This window comes from Myxocyprinus asiaticus, chromosome 6, assembly GCF_019703515.2.
Source record: "Myxocyprinus asiaticus isolate MX2 ecotype Aquarium Trade chromosome 6, UBuf_Myxa_2, whole genome shotgun sequence".
NCBI lineage: Eukaryota > Metazoa > Chordata > Actinopteri > Cypriniformes > Catostomidae > Myxocyprinus > Myxocyprinus asiaticus.
The window spans coordinates 20,961,313-20,988,917 of NC_059349.1; the positions used below are offsets into that span (position 1 = coordinate 20,961,313).

Here is a 27,605-nt window from a genome sequence, read left to right on the forward strand (position 1 = left end):
ATTGTTCAAGTTTCTGGAGTGTACAGGCCTAATTGGTAGGATATAGGTAATTAGGATATGAGAGTATTAAAACCCTAGCAAAAACATAGGAGTGTGTGGGTATTATTTATAAATGTTTTACTTCTTCCTCTCTCCCCTCCCTCTGGTCTAGGAAGAGTTACGAGCGAAAGCTAGGTTTGCTCACAGCGCTAGCTGATGCGGTGACTCTTGTTGGGCTGGATGTTGGGGGAGGGGAGGTAGTGGTTAGAGTCTCTGGTTCATGATCGCAGAGGGTGGCAGCAATGCACGAGTTTTGTTGCGATCTGCACATAAAAAACGAGGAAGAAAAAGTGGCTGCGCACTCGTACTTGAAGGCCGGATTCGACATCGAGACTGTCTCGTTTCAGAAAAGCGAGTAGGACACTTCAAATGTGACCTTCTTTAACGGGAATTCGGAGGATGCATGAGGTGTATCCTTCGTGGGCACTCACAACCCACAATTCTTTGCTTCAACGGAAATGAACATCATTTGTCTGGTAAAAATGACGCCAATTTGCCCGTAAATATGATGTTCAAACGCAGGTTAATTCCCAAGTTAAAATGCCTTAGTAGATGGGTGTAAATATGTATATGTAAATAACGATAAAATATAATGTTAGATTAAGTATTATACAGTAAATATAAATGTAGAGCCGCAGAATCCGTTTTATTTTCTCTCTACATCGTTATAACTCTCTCAAAGTTTACCTCAGTTTCCCCGAGCTCTCGCACAGATTGAGAGCCAGTTGTGCGTGCTGTCATAGCAACCATGTTACGTTCTGTTTCCGTTTGACCTACGAAGCCGTCTCGTTTCAGCGGATTTCTGTTAAAATTGTGGGATCAATTTTGGCATTTTAGTTTAGTTTATAGAGCTGTCACAGCTCATGAAACAAATGTGAATATGAAGTTATACTTTTAAATATGAAACTAGCCAGCCAAGTTAAAGCTGAAGTATGTAATTTCTGTGCCACTAGCGCCACTAAATGGAACTGCAAAAATAAACATAATTTATTATGATTATTATTATAATTATTATTATTGAAAACAATTCAAATGGTTCAAACACGAGTACATATAAAAATGTAAAAACATTACTATAAAACAAAATGTCAGGGATATATGGGAAATAATTACAAGAAAGTGAAGCAACAAAAATGACATTATAGAAAAATGTAATAAACATTGTTTTCAAAGCAGCTTTCTGAATACGCCCCCCCTTCTGTCGTTGATCAAACAAACAGTCCCGCCTCACGCCATTGGTCGAGTCAAAACAAACAGAGGAATTTTCATAGCACCACAGAGACATGGTGTTTACAGTTTTCAGTACAATTAAACTATGTATGGCTTACTCATAGCTGTCTCTGCATATTAAGCTGGGAAATGAGAAAGTATTTTAACACTGAAAAAGTTACATACTTCAGCTTTAAGCCTGACACATAAAAGCCGTACTAAATTATGCCTGCTCTGACCCACCTCGGCCCTGATTATCAAAGGCAGGTCTGATGCTGCTTTTGTTTTGTGTAAATGAAATGCAGCATCAGAGGAGCCTTAAACTTGGTTGTTGTCATGATAGAGCACATATTTCATAATTTAGTTTCATATTTAAAAGTATAACTTCATATTCTCATTTATTTCATATCTCTAGATTCATAATTGTATACATAAAATAATATCATAGCATTATTTATGCAATTGTAATAGCTGTGTAAAAGCATTTATGCCACCTCTGAGCAGCATTAAACAGTCTGTGTAAATACACCTAAATGCCACTTCTGATGCAGCTTCTGTGCCACCTTTGTAGTGTAAAGATGGCTTTTATTGCATCTTTATGCAGAATTTTGAGCAGGCACAGAGCAAGCTTAACTCGTCTGTGTAATGACGTCTTAATATGCGAGTGATGATTTGACGTTCCATTTTTACTGCAATCTCGAGGCAAGACTGCCATTATAAAAATGAAAGCAAATGTTAAAAAGAAATTGCAAATGTTTTTTTTTTTTTTTTTTTTTTTTTTTTTTTGCCAAGCATTTTTTAATGTTATTGCAATAATAATGTGCAAAAGTAATGTTAAAAACTATTTATTTACACCACCACTATTTATATCCATTAGTGAAATGGAGCCAACGCGAATAGAAAAGGTAAGTTGGGACTTTTATTTTGAAAATGCTAAAGGACGGTTTGGTTTGCTCCTGTTGGGCGTGGCGTGTCTTGGTGTTTTCGTTACGTTGCAGCAAAACAAATCTAATGGTATGGGCACTACTGTGAGCTGAGCTGTTTATTCTTTTAAAATTCACAGAAGTAAATAAATTAACATTCATTCAAACCGCTTAACTTATAATACACCAGTATCCTTGTATCAGGGCTTAGCTGGCGAATGGGACGTCGTTAAGGATTTTCAGTTGTCATATATACTGTATATACTTTTTCTCTCTTCAGCGAGTTTAATATGAGACAAATCATTATATATTGTCTCTCATATCCGTAAAGTGTTGTTGTTTCTACCATATAAACTGACAGCTTAAATCAAATCAGGTTTATGAAGCACTTCGTACGGACGGAAGGAGGAAGTGGAGACCGTTTTCTGTTGGCAAGGAAAAGAAAGTGAACTAACAGTCCATAACTGTTTTCTGGATTAGTGAGGTGAGTCAGCAGTCCACGTGTTAACAGCACATGTGACTGTCATTTGTTCTAAACTCCTGTTCAAAACCTTAAAGATAGAAACACACAGCTTATATCTCCTTCGTGACAGACATTTCTCGTTGATTTACACACTAGAGTCTGTCTTCAGGTATTCAGGTGAGTGTTTGTCCAGTAAAGAGTGGACGAGCAGAAGGGGATGTTTGGCAGGAAAAATAAGCGAGCAGCAGCGCCGAAAGGCGCAGCTGCGGCCAAACAGGTGAGTGTTGTGTGGTGTTTGCATGTATGACATCAGCTTGTCTGAAACATGTAAATAAAGGGGTCAAATATGTTGTCTGCTTTGGACAGGGTCTATGAGTTGAGAACCCTCTTTGAACTTCTCATATGTGGACCATGACAGGTGAACAGTGGATTAATGTTTGCTTTTGTCTCCTCTCAGATGGGATTGTTGCTTGATTTCAAACCAGAGGATATGATGGACATGGACCAAGATATGAATGACCCTGATTTAGAAGCAGAATTTGCTGCCATTGTTGGGAAGAAACCAACGCCGGCTGCAAGGGGGAACAAGGCTGGCAAAAGTGGGCATCAGGATTATTGTTTTTTCTTATGATATTAAAATTTGTATTATGAATGTAGATTTTATCTTTCGCAACAATCCTGAGAAGGTGTTTATGTAGGCCTACTCTTAAAGGGATAGCTCACAGAAAAATGAAAACTGTAATCATTTTCTCACCCTTATGCCATCCCAAACATGTATGACTTTTTCTTCTGCTGAACACAAACAAAGATTATTAGAAGAATATTTCAGCTCTGTAGGTCCATACAGTGCAAGTGAATAGTGACCAAAACTTTGAAGCTCTGAAAAGCACATAAAGGCAGCATAAAATAGCTATCTAGCATGTATGTATCAAACGCTACGAAGTGTAATCAAGCTTGAAATCATGATTGTGCTTAGAGACTGCAATGTCAAGATTTATAGTGAAAAAGGAGTTAGATTTTGGTCTGTTCTCACCCAAAATTTATTATATCGCTTAAGAACATATTGATTTGACCACTTGAGTCATATGGTTTACTTTTATGCTGCCTTTATGTGATTCTTTGAGCTTCAAAGTTTTGGCCACAATTCACTTGTTTTGTATGGATCTAAAGTTAGTTCTTAATCTTCTTAAAATCTTCTTTTGTGTTCAGAAGAAGACAGAAAGTCATAAACATCTGGGATGGCATGAGGGTGAGTAAATGATGAGAGAAGTTTCATTTTTGGGTGAACTATCCCTTTAAAATACAGTATATAGTGGTAGTTCTGGTTTTGACTGCCATGTTGCCACTGTCAATCTGATTGTTTGATATTTTCTGAATTTTTTGTTGTTGGTTTATAACTTTATTGAAAATGGTTTGTGAAATTTTCAGATTTACTGACATTATTTTTTTTTTACGATAAAGCCCCATTACCAATGGAGGATATTGCAAAAATGGCGGAGGCATGCATGAAAGACTTTGATGATGATGACGATGACAATTTGGAAGATGATGAAGATCTCATGGTAAATTAAAGATCTTGATTTTAGACTGTTTATTTTCACTTTTAGTACCTACTAGATGTGTAATAACTTGGGATGTGCACAAGTAATCGATTATTCAAGTACTTGTTCAGCTTTAAATATTCGACTAGTAAAAACACTACTTGAATATTGTAATTTTATTTTCCTTTGTGCCTTTGCCTGCTGTGGGCAATAATGAAACTGTCTCTCTCACCTAAATCTTGCCAGTACAACTCAAAGCATTAGTTGGCATTGTCCATACGTGAATAGTTCAGCCCAAAATGTTATTTTTTAAAGTGATTGTATTGCTTCAAAAGACTTGAAATGTTTGTTTCTATGTGTAAGTGCAAATAATTTTTTGTTGTTGTCACTTTTCAATCTAGATGTTGTTTATGCAAGTGCACAAGTAATCGATTACTCGTTATTTGATGTGTTAGAGTACTTGATTACAAAATTACTTAAAATGCCCATCCCTAGTTATAGCAAATGTGTATGTTGTGATGTGTTGCTAGGCTGAGCTTCAGGAAGTGGTTGAAGAGGAGGAAATGAAAGATTCGGGTGCTGCCACCCCAGCCTCCCCTGTTAGTGCCGAAATCCCTTCAACAGAACTGGCACACCAGGTATAAGGCACATTTTATGTAGGAAGACATAAGCAAATTAACCTTTTGCAGCTATGTCTAGTGTAATAAGAAAGTTAGATTTGGATCTTTCTTTTGAATGTAGTTATCATGTTGTCACTGTGAATCGCCTTGGTAAAAGCAATGAATTGCTCCAATAGATACTTTCTTCTTCATGATACTACATCAATTGTGCTCTATTTGTCAGTAATCCATAGATGGCCTTTGTATAAGATAAATGAACCACATTATATATAATTTTTTCCCACAGGAAACTAAGGTCTCATCAGTGCCTGGGAGCATTGAACACACCTTAGAGGAGAGAATAAACATGTATAGAATGGCTATTGCAAATGCCAAATCAGCAGGGGAATCCTCTAAAGCCCGGAGATTTGAAAGAGGCCTTAAGGTGAGTGGATATAGTGTTACTACTCACAGGAAACTTTGGATAAGGGAAAAAACATGCAGTTTTATGGAATAAAACAGGATCGATTATGCATGCACTGTTTTAAGTGTTTTAGGTGATAATTGACAAAAAGTGAAGTCTTTGAATTAGGGGTGTAAGATTCACTTGTTTTCTTGATACATCGATTGCTAATCCTGCTGATTCTTATGCATCGATCTACAAATATGATTTTTGAATGGAAAATTGTAAGTGTTGGTCAATAATTGGTTTAAAATGCTAAAAACGAATGAATCGCGATTCAGCAAAACACTGTACAGTATTTTAAAATGTATAAATATTAAATAGTTACATGCGCGCCATGGTTCTCTAAAAAATGCATCTCAGAGCGCGCACCCTCACAGCTTACCTTTCACAGATGGGTGCTGCATTCTTCCATCACCCTTCACGGGATCGCACCCACTCTTCTTTCTGTCCGTAACACATTGAAACTTTTTCTGAGCAGCTATCGAGCACCTCGTGTCTGATATCTCCTCAAGATGGCCACTGAGAATACATGAGCAAATGTAAGCTTGGAGCACTCTTCGAGTCAAACAAGCTCAGACCATTGATACAGCCGCAAATATTGCGTTGCCACTACTTATTGCTGGGGAAACTCGAGCCCTATTTGGACGGGATTAGTTTCCCGGACATACAGTACTGTGCAAAGGTTTTAGGTACTTGTGAAAAATGTTGAATAGTGAGGATGTCTTCAAAAATAATGCCATAAATAGTTTTCATTTATCAATTAACATCATTCAAAGTCCAGTAAACATAAAAAATCTAAATCAATATTTGGTGTGACCACCTTTGTCTTCAAAACAGCGCCAATTCTCCAAGGGACACCTGGACACAGTTTTTCTTGGTTGTTGGCAGATAGGATGTTCCAACTGACTCAATGTTCAGTGGGGGGCTCTGTGGGGTCAATGCCATCTGTTGCAGGGCTCCCTGTTCTTCTATTCTATTCTGTTTGCAAAATAAATCTTTGGGAGTCTAAAATGTATATTTCCAATTGACACACTAAAGCTGAAGATATAAATAACCATCTTAAGACAAATGCTTTTATGAAGCATCTTATGTGCCTAAGACTTTTGCACAGTACTGTATGTCTGTAAAGTAAATATTACTGGGGACATCTGTAATGTTTACAGTCAATTCACATGGATAAGCGATGTCTGTTTAAATTGCAGAGATGGGTGTGTCTACTGCATTTATACACTGCCATCACACATAACACCCATCAGAAAATGTATTAAACGGTGCTGATCAATTATGCAGGTAAAGGGGGCCTGGGTAGCTCAGCGAGTATTGACGCTGACTACCACCCCTGGAGTCTCGAGTTTGAATCCAGGGTGTGCTGAGTGACTCCAGCCAGGTCTCCTAAGCAACCAAATTGGCCCGGTTGCTAGGGAGGGTAGAGTCACATGGGGTAACCTCCTCGTGGTCGTGATTAGTGGTTCTCGCTCTCAGTGGGGTGCGTGGTAAGTTGTGCGTGGATCGCGGAGAGTAGCATGAGCCTCCACTTGCTGTGAGTCTCCACAGTGTCGTGCACAAAGAGCCACATGATAAGATGCGTGGATTGACGGTCTCAGAAGTGGAGGCAATTGAGTAACCACGCCACCACAAGGACCTACTGAGTAGTGGGAATTGGGCATTCCAAATTGGGGAGAAAAGGGGATAAAAAAAAAATTATGCCGGTAAAATTCAACATGAGCATATACTGTATCTGAAATTAATAGAAAAAAATAATGGGAATATCTGGCAAAATACAACAGAACTGGTGACATTAATGAGCCTGTAATCCTTTATTACACTCTTTAATAAAGATTTATTTTACAATTCGTTCACATTATGTAATTTTATTTGTCCCTTCAGAAATTTTTTTTGTGAAACGTGGGGATGCAGTGTCCAAAGAACGTACAATCCTCAAAACTGTTTTCCTGATTCACTCTGCTCAAATCACAAGGCTTATGTTCCTTCTGATTTTCCTGACAAAAAAAAAAAAACTGCTTGTTTCTCTTTTACATTGGTATTGAAATATTCAACAGTGTAAAATGCTTGAAAAGCATGCATCAGTCTAAACGCAACAGCCAGTGTTATTTGAAGTTGTGAAGCGCGCCTTAAATTTTCTGGCGTCTTCTCATCCCACTTCAGATACTTGGAGAACTTGAAAAACAATGATAATAAAGGGCTTACAGGCTGGACAGTGCAGATTCACTGGCTTTTTTTCCAGCATGTCAATATGCACTTGAGATTAGAATAAACAAGGGATTATTTTTACCACCCATTTTATAGTAGGTAAAAGATGTTGTAATCTTTACCGGCACGGGGACAGGGGTTTGAAAAGGTCTGTGAAAATTTCTGACATGACTGATTCGCATGGGATTAAAATCACGGAGAAGCATAACATCCCCATTTAAAAAAATCCCATCTAAATAGGGCGTTAGCTGTTATTCTTTATAACAGTGCAATTTAACAGCCATCATTATTTAGTTGAAGTTGAAGTCATCTAGTTGAAAAGTAACTTTTTCTTTCAAGTTACTTTTGGTGCAATAAACAATCGTAAGTAGTTTGTCTTTTTCTTGCCTAAGACACATTAGGTGAAGTACTTAAAGAATCCTATAAATGCATTAAAAAAAAATACAGAATCGAATTGTTAATTGAATCAAATTGAATTTCAATGTGTATCAAATCAAATTGAATCATTCTGAATTTGCAAAAAATAATTTTGAATCGTAAAACCTATGAATCATGAATCTAATTGATTCACTTTCAACCCAAAGATTCACATACCTACTTTGAATGTTTTTGAATTATTTAGACCCTACAAACTATGCTGGCATCAGTCCGGAAAGGAGGAAAGATTGACGAAACTGAGATTCCCCCGCCAGTTGCATGTGGGGCCTCTAGTGGTCCCATTTGGCCTCCTTCCCCACCAGCAACATTACCTGATCATGGGGAGCATGGGGAGTCTGACAGCGCTGTTGAGATCTCTCCTGTCTCAGTAGAATCTGTTGTTATGGATCCAGCACCAAACGCTAGAGAGGAGTCCTCTGGTTTAACCTCTCCACCCTCCCGGTCATCTCCAGATGAGGAAAATGCAGGAAGTGCTGCTGAATCACCTTCAGGTTAGTGAAGTTCTTAATGGTTGGATGATGTGGTGCTTAGATATACAGTGGGGTCAAAAAGTCTGAGACCAAATTGTAAGTGTTTTTTTTAATGCTAAAAATAAATAAAGCAAAGTTTTGTAAATGAAAATAAATATTTAAGATGATCTAAGATTCTGTTTCTTGGTCACTACTCAAATGTAAGCAAATTGTGGGCATTGACCATGTTAACTCATTTGTACAAAAGGTCAGATTTCCTTGCTTCCATTGAAGCACACAAAATACTTCTCAAATCATGCTGGAATAATGTGTATCATCAGTTTTTTGATAAACTGTGGAGTCCATCACAAGTCGAGTGCATGCAGTCTTTAATGCAAAAGGGGGTCTTGACAAATGCTAAAAAAATCTGAACTTCATCTACATTTTTCAGCTAAACTTCTCACTCAAATTATTATGCTGAATGTAATTGTAATGAAACATTTTACGTTAAATATGAAAATAATGCAAAACAGAAGCATTTTCACTAGTCTTTTGAACCCCACTGAATGTGGTTATGAGATGATTGAGGTCAGATACACATGGTTATCTATTTGGTTTGTATATTGTAGGCCTTTTCTGTTCCTTTAGACAGGCTTAATTTCTTTATTACTTTAAATATAAAATATATTGTTAATTAATAGTAGTCATACTTTGTCAGAATAAACCCATAAAAAAACAAAAAAAAAACACTGTAGAAAAAGTCTAGGCTAATTATATTTATTGATTGATTGAATCAACAAGGTTAGGCATAGCAAAACACAGTATGTTGAAAATAAGGACCTTTCCTGATTTGCTCATTTACCTAGAAGTATGACATTCATAAAGTTCTTCTTGTAAAGGGCTCATTGTGGTTTGCTCTGCTCCTCAAGTAGACTCTGCAGTCACACAGTCCACTAAAAACATTCTACTGGAGCGACAGAGAGAGTACAGAATGGCAGCTCTCAAGGCCAAACAAGCAGGAGATATTGAGCAAGCCAAAGTGCACATGAAGGCAAGCAAGGTAAGATGTGGTTTATGTCCAAATCTATATCGATATGTATTGCTGACTCTATGGCCGTGTGTCCACCAAAGCGTATTTTCCTGAGGCCAGCGTATTGTTTCAATTGTTTGCAATGGGAGTGCTGCGTATTTAAAAAAGCCAGCAGCATGACGAGATGCTGAGCATCTATTCCACAGCACTCTGCGCTTTTTTCTGGTCGCCGAGAGTTGAAAAATTTTCACCTTTGGGTAAAATGCAGCGCTCGTCACTGTCACTTTTTACCCAGCCATCCAATCACAGTGGAGGAGGGGCAGGACAAATATCACACCGACCAACCGTCACGTCTTACTAGTACAGCAACTGAACAACAATGGAGGAGAAAGCTGCGTTCACACTGCCAGCGACTTTGTCGCTGCATGTCGCCAGTGGCTGGCGGTTAGGTCGCTAGTGGTGTGTATGGAGAGTCCTTTCTTCCATCTTTCCATCACTGCAGGAGCTGAGAGAGAGAAGGATCATGTGAGCTCTACCATCTTCTCTCGTATTGGCTGTCGCTCCCGAAAGTCGCTCTTCATTTGCATAAAGTTAAACATCTCTCAACTTTGTCACGTCGCTGGACACGGCCACATCCGGTCGCTAACGGTCACCGACTCTCGTTTCGCCGGAAGTCGCCAGCTCTCATTGAAAATGAATGAGATGAGGTCGTTTGGTCGCTGCGTGTCGCTGGCAGTGTGAATGCAGCTGAAGTTTGCTGGTCTCTGAGTATTCGTGTCTGTACCAGATGACATTCCCAGACTACCACAATATTAATATGAAAAAGAATGCTTCAGCCTTCCCTTCATCCAGAGTAAGTACTATTCCTTGTGCTGACATTTTTACATTCAGTACTTGTTGATAACGCAATCTAATAAAATTAGGTACTTGCAACACATTATTTCTGCGGATATTCTGTATCATAGCAACCAAAGCGTCTCAGCTGAAAAAAACGCTGCGCCTCCAAAAGCGCTCTCAATCGTTCCCAGCTGGGTGTTTTCAGAAGAGCGCCTGGCATTATCATCTGCAAAAAATGCTTTGGTGGACACATGGCCTATTTCGTTAATTTTCTAAAATGATTCATTTATAACTCACTCTATAAATAAAAATCTGTACTTCCTCTCCGGGAAAATGGTTGAAGCATTTTTAAGGCTTTTTGCCTTTTAAGCATTTTATCAGCCCTAAGGGTATGTTTTTATTATTAATATTATTATTGCCATGTCACATAAACGTTGTGTGTGTTTGTATTTTATTTGTAGGAAGCCAGGATTCTTATGCTTGAGTGAATTAAATGCAAAGCTATATTCATGTATCAGACATTGTTAATGTGTTGTGTATTTCACCTACCTTTTGTTTAATTTGGGAATTTAGCAGGACTTTTTTATTTAGCTTCGTAATTAATTAATTTAAATCTACAATATTAACTTGACTGTTGTCATGCAAGTTTGGATATTCCTTGTAACCAAGCTTTTTGTTCCCATCAACATGGATGATGAAATCTAATAACTCACTATTAACAAAAATGTGCGAAGTTATTTGAGGTATTCAAGACTTGTAGGAAGTAACAAAGAGAGCCACTATGTTGTGTGCTTGTTTGGCTCAGGGATTCGATGCAGCAATTGAGGCTTTGGAGAAAGGCCAGTTGGTGGACATGGGCTCCCTTCCTCCCTCCCTGACTCGAGGTTAGACCTGAAGTGTCGTCTATGTACAAAAACATCCTCTACAGAAGCGTATTTTCCATGTTATGTATTTTAAGGCCTTATAGCTTAATAGAATAGCTGCTGTTGCATTGTATTAAAAATGAAAAGATTCTAAAACAATGTAAAAAGTCACATTCAACTGGAATATTAGTTGTCACTTAGCTTGCAAGACTTGATTGTGATTTTGAAATTTGTTTGAATACAGGAATGTTTTTTTCAGTCTGCTTTTAAAAGCTTAATTCTTTTCCTAGCTGCTACAGTTACTCAGGCCGCACCTCAGGCAGCTGTTAAAGTCTCCCCTTCTGCTCCTGAAGGGCAGGGTGAGTAGTGTTTTCAGTGACAGAGCATGTGTCTCTTTTACTAGTCTGTTTATGGTCTAACCTAAATTACTGTATGTACTGCATAAATGTAGTTAAAGTGGCTACTAAGAGCACTTCTGTTATGTTGTTTTGTTTTTTAGCTGACAGTGTTTCTGGCCCAGGTCAACCCAAAACTGTTCTTGAAGCTCTGGAACAGAGGATGGCCAAATACAAAGAGGCCTTCACACAAGCTAAAGCCAGCGGGGATGATCGCAAGGCCCGCATGCATGACCGCATCGCTAAGGTTAGTTCACACTGAAAATTCACCTAGAATCAGCCACATCAAACGTTGGCTATTGAATGTTACCATAAAGCTTTCAGTTTCTCTCCCAGTGTTTCCTGTTTAGATTTTATCAGTTTGGATTGTGGAAATCCATTCACATTAGCATAGCACAGCACATTGTAGGCATAGCTGGGTGTTTGTTGTAAGCTGATGAACCTTGATCTTCTTTCTCTGGTCCACAGCAATACCAGGCTGCCATCCGTGCCCATAAAGCAGGTCGAGCAGTAAATTACGATGAACTTCCAGCCCCACCTGGTCAGTTCTTTTCTAGATACTCAAACTGTTTGATCTCAGAACTCTTCCTTAGTACATAGAAGATGAGCCCAACTGCCAAATCCAAGAATGTAATGGATAGATTTGCATTATATTCATCCATTTGGCAGATGCTTTTATCTAAAGCAACTAAGTGCATCTAAGCTATAAATATTATTAGAACATGTGTTCCCTGAGAATCGAACCTGTAACTTTGGTGTTAGTAGCAACATGCTCTACCATGCTACAGGCACATATTTACATTTCTGTAACGCCTGCCAAAAAATATTTTTAGATCAGATTGAAATGTTCCCTATAGGGTTTCCTCCAATCCCAGGCCAGAAGGCTGCTTCACCAGAGCAAGGATTGGCTGCTGTGCTGGAAACGGCCAATAAGCTGGCATCTAATGAAGCTGACGCTGGTGATGAGGAGGAAGATGGTGACGAGGAGGAGAAGGTGACATAATAAGCAAATATTTTTCCATTTAAATTTCCATAAAATGTCCTTAAGTTGTCCCTTTTTTTAAAAGATGACACCATTTTGAATAAAGTATTTTATAATGACAAACACAGTTTGTTTGACAACCATTTTGCCTTAAAGGTTACAAAAGTAGACAACCAAAAGAAGCCCACTCTTGCTGTACAGCCAACGGTACAGGAGCCCAAGAGGACCCCTTCCCCAGACAGGATGTCCAAAGGAGGGAGTCTGCCTGACACTGGTAGAGTTTGTGTTATATATTACCAGTACAGTGGGATCAGGCATGGTTCCAGATGAAAATTGCTGAGGGTGCTTCTGAAAATAGCAAGCGTGCTCTGTATAAAAATGGAGACATAATGTAATACATTTTTTTAATGCTACTAAAACAACCTAATATTTAATCCATGAATTACACTGCCTTTAAGAGAAGTTTATTTTAAAATGTATAGTCATTTATAGCTATGTTTTCTCTGCACATGAATGCAGCAAGTGATGTCGGAAGATGTTATCCGCAACCACTGATCTCGAGTCAGTTTCGTGTTCCACTAATCGGTAAGGTTGGCTTTGAGAAGCTGATCCTAGACCAGCAGTAATGGGCTGCTTAATGCCGTAGTAGAAATCGGAAGCAACAGGCTGTGGATTGAGTGCGATAATTCAGCTACGAATTCTCTATGCACGAGTGGAGGTCTTAACAGATCAAATGCTTGTGTATGTTAGAACCCCAGTAGAACTGATTAAGATGCTGTCCTATTTTTGACTGATTTATGTGAGAGGCACAGAAAATTCCTATCTAATCAACTTTGTTTCAGTTTGTGATTTGTGCTCTGGTTATTGTCTTCTCAGCTCAGCAGCAGCTTGAGATTCTGGAGGGCCGAAGAAAACAGTACATGAAAGCAGCACTGCAGGCAAAGCAGAAGAATGATCTAGAGCAGGCCAAGACCTTCCTGCGCGCAGCCAAGGGTTTGGACCCCTTGTTAGAACTAGTGCGCAGTGGCAAGACAGTGGACATTAGCAAGGTAAGGTATTTGCTTTTATTTGAAATAATACATTATTTTTACTGCACTGTGTGACTATTTCTATAATAAATGATTAAAAAAAATATTTAAAAGCATGGTAGTGTTATCAAATGTTTTAGAATATAGGGCAAATTTGAGACCCTGATTCTTGTTTACTTTGTATAAAAGCTTTCTGTATTTGTATGTGAGGACACATCTGTCAAGTATAGGTCTTGATTCTAAAGAATTGAATGGTAGTGTGAATTGAATTGTGTTTGTCTTTAGGTACCATCACCGCCTGGAGATGAGGATGAGGACTTCATTCTGGTTCATCACAGTGATGTTCAGATCTCTGAGAAGGCTGAGGAGGTCTACACTCAGCTTAACAAACTACTCAATGAGCAACATGAGGTAATAAGAAGGCGGTGATTTAATGAAGTAGCTGAGAGAATATGTGGAATATGTGAGTAGAACATGTTTTCTCTCTTCTTCAGAAATGTGTAACATACTCCAAGCAGTTCACGCACATGGGGAATGTTGCAGAGACAACCAAGTATGGATACAATAGCGTATGTCTCGCATACAGTATGTAGTTTCTTTGCGCTATTTATTTATTGCCATTGCTCCTCTCTAGATTTGAGAAAATGGCCGAACAGTGTAAAAAGAGTCTGGAGGTCCTTAAGCTGGCTCAGAACAGGGGGCTTCAGCCTCCTAAACATCATTTTGAGGAGAGGACATACCGCACTGTCAGGTCTGTCATACTCTCTGCAGTTGTTGCAAATGCAATGTAGAGTCCTGTTCTGAAACTGTGTAACAACACAGTAATTGTGGGGATTGGAAGTTTCATTGCTGTTTTCTGTCTTTAATTCTGTTCTAGGATGTTTCCAGAGCTTAGTAGTACAGACATGGTTGTAGTCATTGTTAGGGGGATGAACCTCCCTGCTCCCTCTGGTAAGCGTTAAACATGCTTTCTAGAACAAATGAAGTCTGGATTGCACCACCCAAATGAGTACAAAAATACTAGGTATCACACACTTCAAGACTATGTATATGGCTACAGAAGAAAACTGGATATCTTACACCAGTTGACTGAGGATAACACGCCACCCAGCTTTCAAGTCAATCTGACTTAAACGTACACGGAATCACACAGCCTCCTACTGTCGACATCATAGAGGTGTTATTTTCCTGCCACAACTGAATTAACATTTCAGCTCCACTTCGCATTGCTCCGCACATTCGATTTATGTTGGATTGTGACCATTTGACTTCAGATTTAAATTGTAGAGCATCATATGCGATTGTATTTCCTGTATTGTCGACTCTAAAATATCAAACATGTTTGATATCCTTCAACTAGACAGAATTATAGTCTGAGAGTAAGAAATCGGAGTCTGTACCCATAACATACTGCACAATATTCTGTGAAATATGTCAACTCCGACTGGCCGACGAGCACCAACTCTGCTCGATTGCAATTCGGTGTTAAAGTTGGATAGTGTAATCCAGCCTTGAGTTGCCTCTGCAGACTTTTAACACCTCATTGATCCAGTCTTTATTAATAATTAAATTCTGAGGGTATTCAAAGATTAAAAATCATCTCTAAGAACCTCAGTACTCTTACTTTGATCATAAAGATGATGACAGTATCTTCTATTCAAACCTCTCCCCTTCTGTCTCTTTTGAAAGGTGTTGCATCAAATTACTTGGATGCCTATGTCAAGTTTGAATTTCCATATCCCAGTTCAGTGAGTACCAGCTCAGTAATCTGTGTAATTTACTTAATCGTTTATTTGATTTTAACACTGTCTGTGTTCATGTTAGGATCAACCTCAGAGACATAAGACATCAGTCATCAAAAATACCAACAACCCAGGTAAAAATGTTTAGCTATTAATTTCTGTACCATTAAATTGGTGATGTATTAAATAAGATTTTGCAATGCAATTTTTTTTACAGTAGCTGTTTGTTGAATATATGTGTTAATGTTCTCTGCTGTAGCTTTCATTACTGCTGTGTTGACATCTTATTTTGTGTTATGGCAGAGTATGACCAAAACTTCAAGCTGAACATCAACCGTAACCACCGTGGCTTCAGGAGAGTGATACAGTCTAAGGGCCTTAAGCTGGAAGTGCTGCACAAAGGGTGAGAGTTCCTGTAATATACAACCCCTGTGTTTATCCTAACATCTCCACATAATCAAATAACTTGATGAGGAGTCCAAGAGGCCTATTTTAAATGTACTATCATTATTATCTAGCAGATTGGTACTCAGTTGCTTTTCTTTTCATTTGTATTTGAAAACTAACATGTCAGTAAATCAGGGATATTTGTGTTTTAAATTGTGTTTTCCAGGCCTGGAAAAGTCATGTAAATTTCTAGTGGTCGACCGATAGTGGATTTTGCCGATACCCATAACTAAGGTGGAAAAGATCAATAACCGTTTAATCGAATGTTAAAAAAAATTCTTAGTCTTTACTTACTTTAATGAACACGGACATAGGTAACAATAGTACAAAATGAATAATTTCCTTATATGGGACATTTAACTATAAACAAGCCCAAAATACACTGTGTACTCTTATTTTGTAATGATGGAGACTTGGTTCTGTTACAATGCTCTATATGTAAGCATTTACCAAATTAAGCTTTTTATAGCATATATAGTCACCAGATGATGGGTTTTGTACATATAAATTTAATCAGATGAGGTTAAATGAGAAATAAGGATAATTTTTATTTACAAGAAATGAAGTTGGAGACACAATATATGTGCTGATGCCCTTGCTTCACTTTAGAACACTTGATTATCTAATCAATATAACAAAATATGCAACTTTAGCAAATCCTCAGGAGGTGTCAGTGGTTGTTTTTATTTCACCTCTAGAGGCCTCTTTTATGTTAAACAAAGATTTTCTAACTGTTGAATCCTCCAGCATTGGCTACAGAGGAACACAGAGGAATAATAATATATATTTTTTTTTTTAAACTATCGACATAGAATTTTTACGATAACCGATAGTTACAAAAGGTAAAACCAATATATCGGTCTACCTCTACAAATTTCTGTAATGAATATACACTCAATAAGCACTTTATTAGGAACACTATGGTCTTAATAAAGTGCCCAATGTGGTCTTCTGCTGTTGTAGCCCATCTGCCTCAAGGTTCGATGTGTTGTGCATTCTGAGATGCTATTCTGCTCACTACAATTGTGCAGAGTGGTTATCTGAGTTACCGTAGCCTTTCTGTCAGCTCAAACCAGTCTGGCCATTCTCCGTTGACCTCTCTCATCAACAAGACATTTCCGTCCGCAGAACTGCCATTCACTGGATGTTTTTTTGTTTTTGGCACCATTCTGAGTAAACTCTAAGTCAAAAAGAATGATTCAGTGAATTGGTGGAAACAGTTCACAAAGTGGTCTGATCCAGTGTTATTTTAAAAATGTTATGTCCAATAATCAAATGTTTTTTAAATAATGGAAATTCATTGGTCAAAAAGAGTAGAAACCCTGGTAAATATCTGACCAATGCTGCCCTGTTTTGATTTCTGTTCCTGCTAATGTGCATGTTGGGTCAGTATATGTAGGTTGCTCTGAGGGTCACACTGATTTCTTTGTTTTATGACAGTGGCTTCCTGAGGAGTGACAAACCAGTAGGATCAGCCCACCTAAAACTGGAAAAACTGGAAGCTGAAAGTGAAGTGAGGGAAATAGTCGAGGTGAGCATGGCTTATTTTATCCACATTCATTTTTCTGTGTACGCATTCATCCAGAACTGTGGTTTGAATAGTAGATGCATAGGAATTTGATGTAAGAAAGCAAACATAAACTGTGAGGAGCGAACATCTGTGTTTACCCAGTGAACTTGAGCTAAAAGGGTACATTCACACCAATCAGTCAGACTCTGCTATGATTTCATTTGCAGTGGGAATGTATGTTTATGCTATTGGCTTTTTTGTGGATGTAGGTTATGGATGGGCGGAAGGCCACAGGTGGTCGTCTGGAGGTAAGGGTGCGTCTCAGAGAGCCTCTGAGTGGGCAGGATCTCCAAACAGTCACAGAACGATGGCTAGTGCTGGAAGAGCCACAGGTCAGTGCTAAGTTCAAAGTCATTGTAGGTTTACTGTGATTTACTAACTTAACTACATTTTTCAGTAGCGTGACAGTAGCTCCGCTATTTTCACAAAAGCAGCTTTTCCAGTAACAAGCTAAATTTTCTTTGAGTAGTGCTGTAGCATCTCAAAACGCTACATTTGTCCCATTGTATCATATTGCGAACACACCAAAGGAGCCGAGGTAGTAATCAAATGCACTCACCTATACTGTCCTCTCTCTCTATTATGTAGCGCTGTGAAATCCAAATAATTTAAGTGAATTGGTTCTTTCTGACATTCTATTATATGTAAATGATTTACTTCTATTAAGCGTTGGGAAATCCAATTCATTTTAGTTTGTCAGTTAATTTGGATGGTTCATGTAAATGAATGAGTTCACATATAGTAAATGATTTACTTATTCACTTGAGCCCTGCACAGTCTTACAGAAATAGTTCACCCAAAAATGATAATTCTCTCATTTACTCACCCTTAAGTCTAATTTATACTATTGAAGAAGCCAAACTTTTTTCTCCTGGATGAACTAAAGCACCCTAGATGAACAAATCTGGCATTTATACTATGCTCAGCATCGTTAGTTTGTTGAGCATGACATCACAGTGTTTAACGTATTGTTCCAGCCATGGAGGTCAAGAATTTCAGAGATGTGCGTGAACAGGCAAAATATCACCAAACTAACATTGCGTCATCAATGTTAGGTGAACAAAAAGAAGCCTGTTCGCCCAGTAAGTGTAAATTAGCCTTTATGCCATCTCAGGTCAGGTCCACACACTACACTCTACGTTTTGGCCTTCCGTCCTCAATTAGATGGTGTTTTTGACAGCGACAATTGAGCTTTTCAAAAATTACCTCCCAAGTGGATCAATCTGGATAAATCCGTCTTTGCGTTTTAGTGTGGACACGGAAAACGGAGATATCTGAAAACGTTGACGTATTTGATCCATTCAACCCAAAACAATCAACATGCCCATGTTGTAGAGGTGTTGTTGTGCCTGTTTCTCACTTTGTTAGCATTGTTAAATTTTAAATGTTACTTAAATTATACAACCTTCTCAATGCATTCCTTCAAAGGCAACTGGAAGTTTACTCTGAATTGCTGTCCGGCCATATAACGAGGACAATTGCATTTCAGACCGTACATGGAACGGCAATTTTTCACATGCACAGTAAGGGGATTAATAGATTTAATTCGTTTCAGTGTGGACGAGCAACTTTTAGAAAACGCTTGTAAACGGCAGAGTGGATGGAGAGCATATCGAAAACGAAAACGCTTTTTTAAATGTATCCGAATTTATGTGGACGTAGCCTCAAACTTGTATGACATTTTTTTTCTGCCAGTGTACCCGCGGGTCCTTAAAAAGTCTTAAATTTACTTTTTAAAATGTAATGCCATAAAAAGTCTTAAATATCTTAAAGCTGCACTGCGTAAGGGGCCTGGGTAGCTCAGCGAGTACTGATGCTGACTACCACCACTGGAGTCGCGAGTTCAATAGATGACTTTATTATTTTTATACTATATTGTCCAGCCTCAGTTACTACAATAGCATGTCTATGCAATGCTCACAATAAAAAAAAGAAAAAAAAAAAAGAAGAGGATTCAATAATGATGGGGATAAAATATACTTTATTAAACATAAAAATAATATGCTTAAATATGCAATATAACAATTACAAGAAGTCAGAATAATAGTAGAGAGAATGATTTATTTCAGCTTTTATTTCTTTCATCACATTCCCAGTGGGTCAGAAGTTTACATACACTTTGTTAGTATTTGGTAGCATTGCCTTTAAATTGTTGAACTTGGGTCAAACATTTTGGGTAGACTTCCACATGCTTCTCACAATAAGTTGCTGGAATTTTGGCCCATTCCTCCAGACAGAACTGGTGTAACTGAATCAGGTTTGCCGGCCTCCTTGCTCGCACATGCTTTTTCAGTTCTGCCCACAAATTTTCTATAGGATTGATGTCAGGGCATTGTAATGGCCACGTCAATACCTTGACTTTCTCATTTTGCCACAAATTTGGAGGTATGCTTGGGGTCATTGTCCATTTGGAAGACCCATTTGCGACCGAGCTTTAACTTCCTGGCTGATGTCTTGAGATGTTGCTTCAATATATCCACATCATCTTCCTTCCTCATGATGCCATCTATTTTGTGAAGTGCACCAGTTCCTCCTGCAGCAAAGCACCCCCACAACATGATGCTGCCACCCCCATGCTTCACAGTTGGGATGGTGTTCTTCGGCTTGCAAGCCTCACCCTTTTTCCTTCAAACATAACGATGGTCATTATGGCCAAACAGTTAAAGTTTTGTTTCATCAGACCAGAGGACATTTCTCCAAAAAAGTAAGATCTTTGTCCCCATGTGCACTTGCAAACTGTAGTCTGGCTTATTTATGGTGGTTTTGGAGCAGTGGCTTCTTCCTTGCTGAGCAGCCTTTCAGGTTATGTCGATATAGGACTCGTTTTACTGTGGATATAGATACTTGTCTACCTGTTTCCTCCAGCATTTTCACAAGGTCCTTTGCTGTTGTTCTGGGATTGATTTGTATTTTTCACACCAAACTACTTTCATCTCTAGGAGACAGAATGTGCCTTCTTCCTGAACGGTATGATGGCTGTGTGGTCCCATGGTGTTTATACTTGCGTGCTATTGTTTGTACAGATGAATGTGGTACCTTCAGGTGTTTGGAAATTGCTCCCAAGGATGAACCAGACTTGTGGAGGTCCACCTTTTTTTTTTCTGAGGTCTTGGCTGATTTCTTTTGATTTTCCCATGATGTCAAAAGCAAAGAGGTACTGAGTTTGAAGGCAGGCCTTAAAATACATCCACAGGTACACCTCCAGTTGATTCCAATTAGCCAATTAGGCTATCAGAAGCTAATTGGCTAATTGCCTAAAGGCTTGACATCATTTTCTGGAATTTTTCAAGCTGCTTAAAGTCACAGTTTTAGTGTATGTAAACTTCTGACCCACTGGAATTGTGATCAATTAAAAATGAAACAATCTGTCTGGAAACAATTGTTGGAAAATTACATGCACAAAGTAGAAGTCCTAAACCAGTGGTTCTCAACCAGGGGGTTGGGACCAACTAGGGGACCTCAGCACAATTCCAAGGGGGCCTCAGGTTGACTTAATTTAAAATAAATATTAATATAATTCAACTTGAATACTTTAAGATGTATGCCTACAAATTATAAGCAGACTCTTTCTGAAACTTCTAGAATCAAAAATGATCCATGATTAATTATTTTAATCAGACAAAAATAATCTAGTTTTGGGCGAGGGGGCCTTCAAATATTGTCTTGGACAGTGAGGGACCTTGGAGTCAAAAAGGTTGAGAACCATTGTCCTAAACGAGTATTGTCTGATAGTGGTCCTGTTCCACTGGTTGTCCTTTTGTCATGGCAGGACTTGACATCTCGCAGCAAGGTTTGAGCTTGCTGGGGTTTCTCCAAGTTGGTATGAAAGTATGTCCTTGTGATGTATCCGATTAAAGTCTTTGTGATGGGTTGTGAAATGAGGAAAAAAATGTTTCCCTTATTTGTGTATAATTAGGGCATGTTGTTAAAAAGTGCAGTTCTGTTTCCACTTCATTTTGTGTGCAGTGGGGACACAGCCTGTCTTTTGGTAACCAGGTCTGTCTGTGTCTGCCCATCTCTATGGGGAGGTTATGTTCACTGAGTCTGCACATGGTCAGGACTTTTCTTAGTTTAGTGTGCTCAGGTATTCTTCTAGTTTATATTCTCTGTTTAGGGACCGATAGCATTCCAATTTACTTTGTTGAGCTGTTGCTTCTGTCCAATGTTTTAGATATTTTTCTTTTTGTGTTTCAATAATTTGATTTGGTGTAGCTGGGGTTTTGTTCTGGGGTTTAGCTGGGCATGTTTAAGATTGTAAAGTCAGCTCTAAGACCAACTGGCTATGTGGGTTTCTTTCTGAGGTCAGCTCTATGTGTCTTGTGGTGAAGGATTTGTGTATCACTATTTTTTTTAGGTGGGCATGGAATTTAATAGCTCTTTTTTGAGTTTTAATTATTAGTGGATACAGTCCTAATTCTGCTCTGCATGCATTATTCTGTGTTTTCGTTATACTCAGCAGTATATTTTTGCAGAATTCTGCCTGCAGGTTCTCTATTGGGTGTTTGTTCTTACCTTCATGCTGTTGCAAACCTGTATGATTTTCTTATTTCAGTGGGTATCAAAAAGAGATATTAGGGAGTTTCAGTCACCATTCACTTTCATTGAATGAAAAAAATATGTTTTGTTCCACAGCAGAGAAAAATCCATACAGACTCAGGGGTGAGCAGTGATGACAGAAATTTCATTTTTAAATGAACTGCCCTTTAACTAACTGTTAAAGTATATGTTAAAGGTATCTGCCAAGAAAAAAAATATAAATGTTATTCAGCACATGCTAGACCTTATTCACAGCAGCGGTATCTTTTGACGAGAATTACAGCGAGGCTGTGAGGGATAGATGTACAGTCTCTTCGATGAGCTGTACTGCATTTTAAAGTGTTTTTGGATCGTTCTGCAGACAAAACACTGAAAAAAAATATTTTCAAGAACACTCAGTAGACCAAAAAAAAAAAAATCTCCAGACAACATGAGTTGTGGAAAATCAGATGGGATCTTGAAACTTTTTACAGATTTATACCGTGCATGCCATTGAAGAGATGGTAAGTTTATCCCTCACAGCCTCATTTCCATTCCCATTAAAAATCAAACATGGTGCTAGGGCTGGGTGAAATGTCTTTGATTAAAATTGAGATATAATGTTTTAAAGACATTAAATAAAAATCTAATAACTAATTTTTCATTAAATAAACCTAAGGGAGAATGAAATTCAATCATTTTCTTTTATATGCTTTTTATATTTATATTTCATACACAATGATACATAGTAGCTTAATAAAAAGCATTATTTACCTTCGTGTTTTTACTGTGCAAAGCTACTTCTGATTTATTTTTGAAACCCCAGTTGAACATTGCATAATACTACTGTGGGACACGTCAGGTTGATTATTATAATATAATGCTGAATTATCATTATTATTCTGATTATTAGATTTGTGTTATACAAAAGTAATATATTTCTGTTCTGTTTACTTCTTCACATGGGGGCTTTTATTTTGACACCGAAAGTGCTGCAGTATTTACTTCACAAGGAGCTTTTATTTCGACACAGAAAAGGCAATAGACCTTTTTCAGACTCCAGGTTTTGGAATGCGGAAGTAAATGTTTGCAGGGTAAACTTCGACAGCAGTGAATGGGAGACCACAGCAAATATTATTTTTACTTACCCATTTGCTCCAAGACCAAAAGGGAAACTCCAATATTACATTTGAATGACTTCCCAGAAGAAGAAAAAAATAGAGAGTGGTGGATTAAGACAGTAAAGTGGGAGAAGATGCCAAAAAAACCCTCGCAGCTGTAGTAATTTGTTTTGTTAAACTAATTCCAGTGTAATACAATACAAAGCATAATGTTATAAACTTACACTCAATATTAAAAAAAATGATTTACGCTGCTAAATAAGTGGAAACGCGTCATCACAGTCTGTGAAAAAGGTCTTTGTGTAAAATGTGTATTTGACAGTTTACAATGTCCCGCATTTCATGAAATGCTGTAATTTCCTCCTTTTCATTTGTAGATTTGTATAATAACTTGTAGCGGTTACTAATGTTTGGAATTGTGAGTGCTTGAACCTGCATTTCTTTGATTTCACAATGACGTGAACTGATCTGAGATCGCCACCACGTGCACACAGATCAGTGCATCATCGGTTTGTTCTATATCACACACAGACAGTGTTTATCTGTCTTTAAATCGCAGTTTTTTGTGGATTAATAATCACAAGTCCAACTTGCTATTTTGATGTTATTTTGATTAATTGTGCAGCCCTGAAGGATCATGAAATTAGTCAACTGATGCGCTCTTTATGAAACTTAATGGCCAAATGAAAGCACATTAAAATCATCGCGATATTCACGATATTGGTCAATTTTACATCGTCAGCAAAATTATTTCGATTATATTGTTAATATTCGATATATCGCCCAGCCCTACATGGCGCTACTTTGAATAAGGTCTAATGTGTCACATCTTGCTGGAAATCAAATGACTAAAGAGAAAGGTCGCAATATAGGCTACATACTTAAGGCTACATGCATTCATAATGAATTCATTTAGTGTTAATGTTGTATTATATTATTTAAAAAAAAGTCCAGAGACATCCAAGTAGCCTGGTGGTTTTGTATTTACCTGGTAATTAATTATGTAATGTGTTTGTTTGTTTTTTGTATTGCAAAAGTGGTCTTAAATTTTTCTTTTATTTGGCCTTAAAAAGTCTTAATTTTCATTCCTTCGAATCTGCAGATACCCTGAATAAAGCACAAACATAGGTTTCTTTTTATGTGTTTATGTTCATACAATGGAAGTCAATGGGGTCCAACACTTTCAAGTTCCAAAAAGGACATAAAAGTAATCCAAAAGACTTGAGTGGTTTAATCCATGTCTTCTGAAGCAATATGACCGGTTTTGGGATAGAACAGACCAAAATGCTGCTACTTTTTCAATATAAATGTTGACATCTGCTGCCTCCTAGTTGCGATCATGATTTGAAGCTCAATTACACTTCCTCACTTTGACACATGCGCAGAGCGCAAGGAAGTGTAATTATGCTTCAAATCATGATCAAATTAAATCATCTAAAACATTGGACAAATCAATCTTTAGTGTATTTAGCTACTTTTTAGCTTGACTGTAGTTTAACCATTTTAAGTAACAAGCAGCTTGTTGCTTGAGAAGCTCCAGTTTCAAAGTATCTTCCCCAACATGGCTATTGATGAAGAATGTGTTAAATAGTTTGTGTTGAATCCTGTTCTTATTGCCATTAAAGGTGCTCTTATTAATTGTTTTGGTAATTGCTTAGTTTTTAAACAGAAAGAAATAGTAAGAGTATTTTTGAAAACTATGAGATGAAGACTTATTAATATCAGTCTTAGAGAAAAAGCTCTCAATAATCCCTTGTAATTGAATGCTCTCTTTTGTGGAATAAATTATTAATCATGGCTGACTTACAATTACATTGGTAACTAAGAACGTCTGTTTTTACATGATGCTGCATCTATGCTGCTAGGTGTCACCGCAACATAAACAAGAATATTACTGTGCACCTTTAAAAACGACATGATATTTCCCAAGTGTTTGTTAATTCTGATTTATTGTTTATGTTAGGTTCTGCTGTAATTGACACTGTGATGTACAAAACATCTTCACGAAGTAAGAGTTTTTCCTTTTTCCTAATCAGATATCTTACAGATCATGTTTCTAGATTACACTTTACCCTTCAGTGTCACTCCTTTCAGGTCCTAAAGATCAGAGTGGATGAAGGTATGGACGGTGAAAGCTCCACAATGCTACTAGCCTCAGACACTCACCACAAGATGGATATCGCCCGGACATTTCTCAACACACTCTCTGTGCCTTGAGCCACTCACAGAGAGACGTCGTTACTGACAGAGGCAGTTAGCTTTGTTTCATCAGGGTAAAAGAGGTTAGACGAAGATGTAATAGTTGGGGGTGATTAAAAATACAGTAGATAATAATAAGGGGAGCAGGAGAATGTCCAAACATTGCATGAGATTGATATTGCTTTTAAATCTGCCTTTTGAGATGGATTGCCTCTTGATTTTATAATAACGCTAATCCCAACTGTTACATTAGTGCATTTGAGTTGAAGCCAATGAGAGCTAACCTTTTTTTCTGCTCTGGGATGCATTTACGCACTAATGCCAAAGTAATAACTGTTGCTGCAGTAAGATGAATGACTTCATCTGTTTTCCCTCATACAAGGAACCTGTTGCTGTCATACCATTAATACTAATGTGTGACCTATGCAAATGAGGTAAATATGATTAGCTATGCAAAAAGGTTTGCATTTGCATCCCAAACATTTTCAGACATTTCAAAACTTGTTTACAGCTTATATAAATTCACTGCACGGTTTAACACGGGTTGATTGTGCATAGGTTGTGCCAGATTACTGTCGTTATATATTATTTCACATAAATGCCATAGAAAAGCTTTTACTAATTGAAGCAGATGTAACAATCACTTGTATATCATTTGAGGTCTGAAGAGCCAGTTAGTTGCCATTAATACTTAGCAAAGTTAGTCTTCTGCATTTTAGAGAGGTTCTGTGTTATTTTGTATACATATATAAAACTTCCCTTACATTATTTATGAGAGTTAAAATCTTTTGGATTCTTACTGTTGTTGCACTTCACGGTCTCTTGTTCTATAGGGATTGCAAATTACTCCAGGCACTTTAGCCATGTTTATATTGCGGTCTAGTGTGCACATAAGTTATTGTGATATATAAGATTTAATTCAAACACAAGATTGAAACCTTGTGGTTTCACTTGCCATGGCAATGACCTCAAAAATATGTTTGTTTAATATTTACTTCACAGTCCCAGTATTACCTAATTTACACTTTTGAAAGGCCCCTTTAATGTTTTTTGATCTGTTGGATTAAAATCTTGTAAGAATTAACTGGCATTTCACTTTTAAGCCTACACAATGTGCAGTCTAGGTCAGTGAGTCTATTTCTTATTCTGTACAGCTCTGTCCATTCAATTGTTACGTGTGAATTATTTGGTTTTTAAAGGACAAGTTCATCCAAAAATGAAAATTCTCTCATCGTTTACTCACTCTTGTGCCATCCCAGATATGTATGACTGACTGACTTCTGCGGAACACAAAGTGAATGGTGACCAAAACTTTGAAGCTCCACAAAACACAAAGGCAGCATTAAATTCATCCATATGACCCTAGCAGTTTAATCCACATCTTCTTGAGCCATTTAATTGATTTTGGGTGATAACAGACCAAAATATAACTCATTTTACACTGGAAATCTTGCCAATATACCGAGTGGATCGCTTCAGAAGGTCTGGATTACTTTATGCTGCCTTTGTGATTTTTTGGAGCTTCAAAGTTTTGGTCACCATTCATGTGCATTGTGTGGACCTACAGAAATGAGATAGTCTTCTAAAAAAAAAAAAAAAATGGTTTGTGTTTGCAGAAGAAAGAAAGTCACACATCTGGGATGGCATGAGGGTAAGTAAATGAATGAGAATTTTCATTTTTGGGTGAACTATCCCTTTAATACAGCTCTGGCATATTTGAAGGGCCAAATTTCCCAGTCACAAATTGTGATTTGTCCTGTCTTAAGTTGCACTGTCAGTGTTGATTCTTAATTATATTTTTGGTTCTTTCATCAATGTCAAGGTTTATGCTCAAAACTATCTCTCAGCTGTCTGGTCATGTTACTCTTACTTACCCTTTATTTTTATTTGTTTTTATGCTTTCCATTCTACACCATTGTACTCTCCCTCCTTCCATTTCATACAAAGTTTGTAAACTTTCAGCATTTTTGTAATTAAATGAGACTGTATGAAAAACTGTTGTTCCTGAAATTTTCCTTTGACTTTTCATTAAAGGAAAAGTGTCCTTTTATTCTACTCTACACTGCAGATTATTGATGTAAGAATTAATTTTCAGTGTCATGTGGCTGAAAGACATGGCATATTTTTGTATATACAACAGGTTTGATAAAGACTGCTTTTATTGACATTTGTAGTGTACAATAAAGGATGTATACATAACTCTTTTTGGCTTCTTGCACATTGTAAAATCATTCTGCCCATGTCAGTTTTAACAGTTTCATCACAGAGTAAACCAGTCTGTAATAGCTGAATAGTTTGTACAAATATGTTCTTCCCAACACATTCACACCTCACTAATGTTGCTCCAAAATGCAAAGTTCTTCAGAAAATGAAGTTTTTGTTGGTTTTATTATGCATGCTGTGTTAGTGGTTCAGGACAATCAAAAAACAAAGGCTATGGTAAACAAAACATGACAATACTGCACACCTGGAACAAATGCCAGATGAATGCAGACAGTAACAAAAGGGTGTTTTGGGCTGTCAATGCAGCTTTCATGT

General features: G+C 37.6%; 2 protein-coding genes across 16 annotated transcripts in view; one reads left to right on the forward strand and one right to left on the reverse strand.

Moving 5' to 3' along the window:
• Positions 1–27,605, reverse strand: part of LOC127441882 (erythropoietin-like) — a 190,419-nt gene that overhangs the window by 101,263 nt on the left and 61,551 nt on the right. The window lies entirely within an intron of this gene.
• LOC127441874 (coiled-coil and C2 domain-containing protein 1B-like) lies at positions 75–27,266 on the forward strand. Of its 15 annotated transcripts, none has more exons than XM_051699397.1 (27): positions 75–515; positions 2,548–2,655; positions 2,791–2,911; positions 3,092–3,233; positions 4,096–4,196; positions 4,706–4,813; positions 5,082–5,219; positions 8,074–8,380; positions 9,268–9,398; positions 11,011–11,089; positions 11,359–11,427; positions 11,568–11,710; positions 11,932–12,004; positions 12,321–12,457; positions 12,602–12,719; positions 13,322–13,494; positions 13,759–13,884; positions 13,968–14,026; positions 14,108–14,224; positions 14,351–14,424; positions 15,163–15,221; positions 15,298–15,349; positions 15,519–15,618; positions 17,103–17,193; positions 17,442–17,564; positions 24,832–24,876; positions 24,963–27,266. In XM_051699397.1, exons 3-26 carry the CDS (start codon positions 2,852–2,854, stop codon positions 24,841–24,843), a joined length of 2,592 nt encoding a protein of 863 aa, XP_051555357.1. In that variant the 5' UTR covers positions 75–515; positions 2,548–2,655; positions 2,791–2,851; the 3' UTR covers positions 24,844–24,876; positions 24,963–27,266. The 15 variants fall into 15 exon arrangements, with proteins under 15 accessions (XP_051555357.1, XP_051555351.1, XP_051555361.1 ...); XM_051699391.1 differs by having other exon boundaries at positions 76–515; positions 2,804–2,911; XM_051699398.1 differs by lacking the exon at positions 75–515 and adding an exon at positions 2,058–2,313.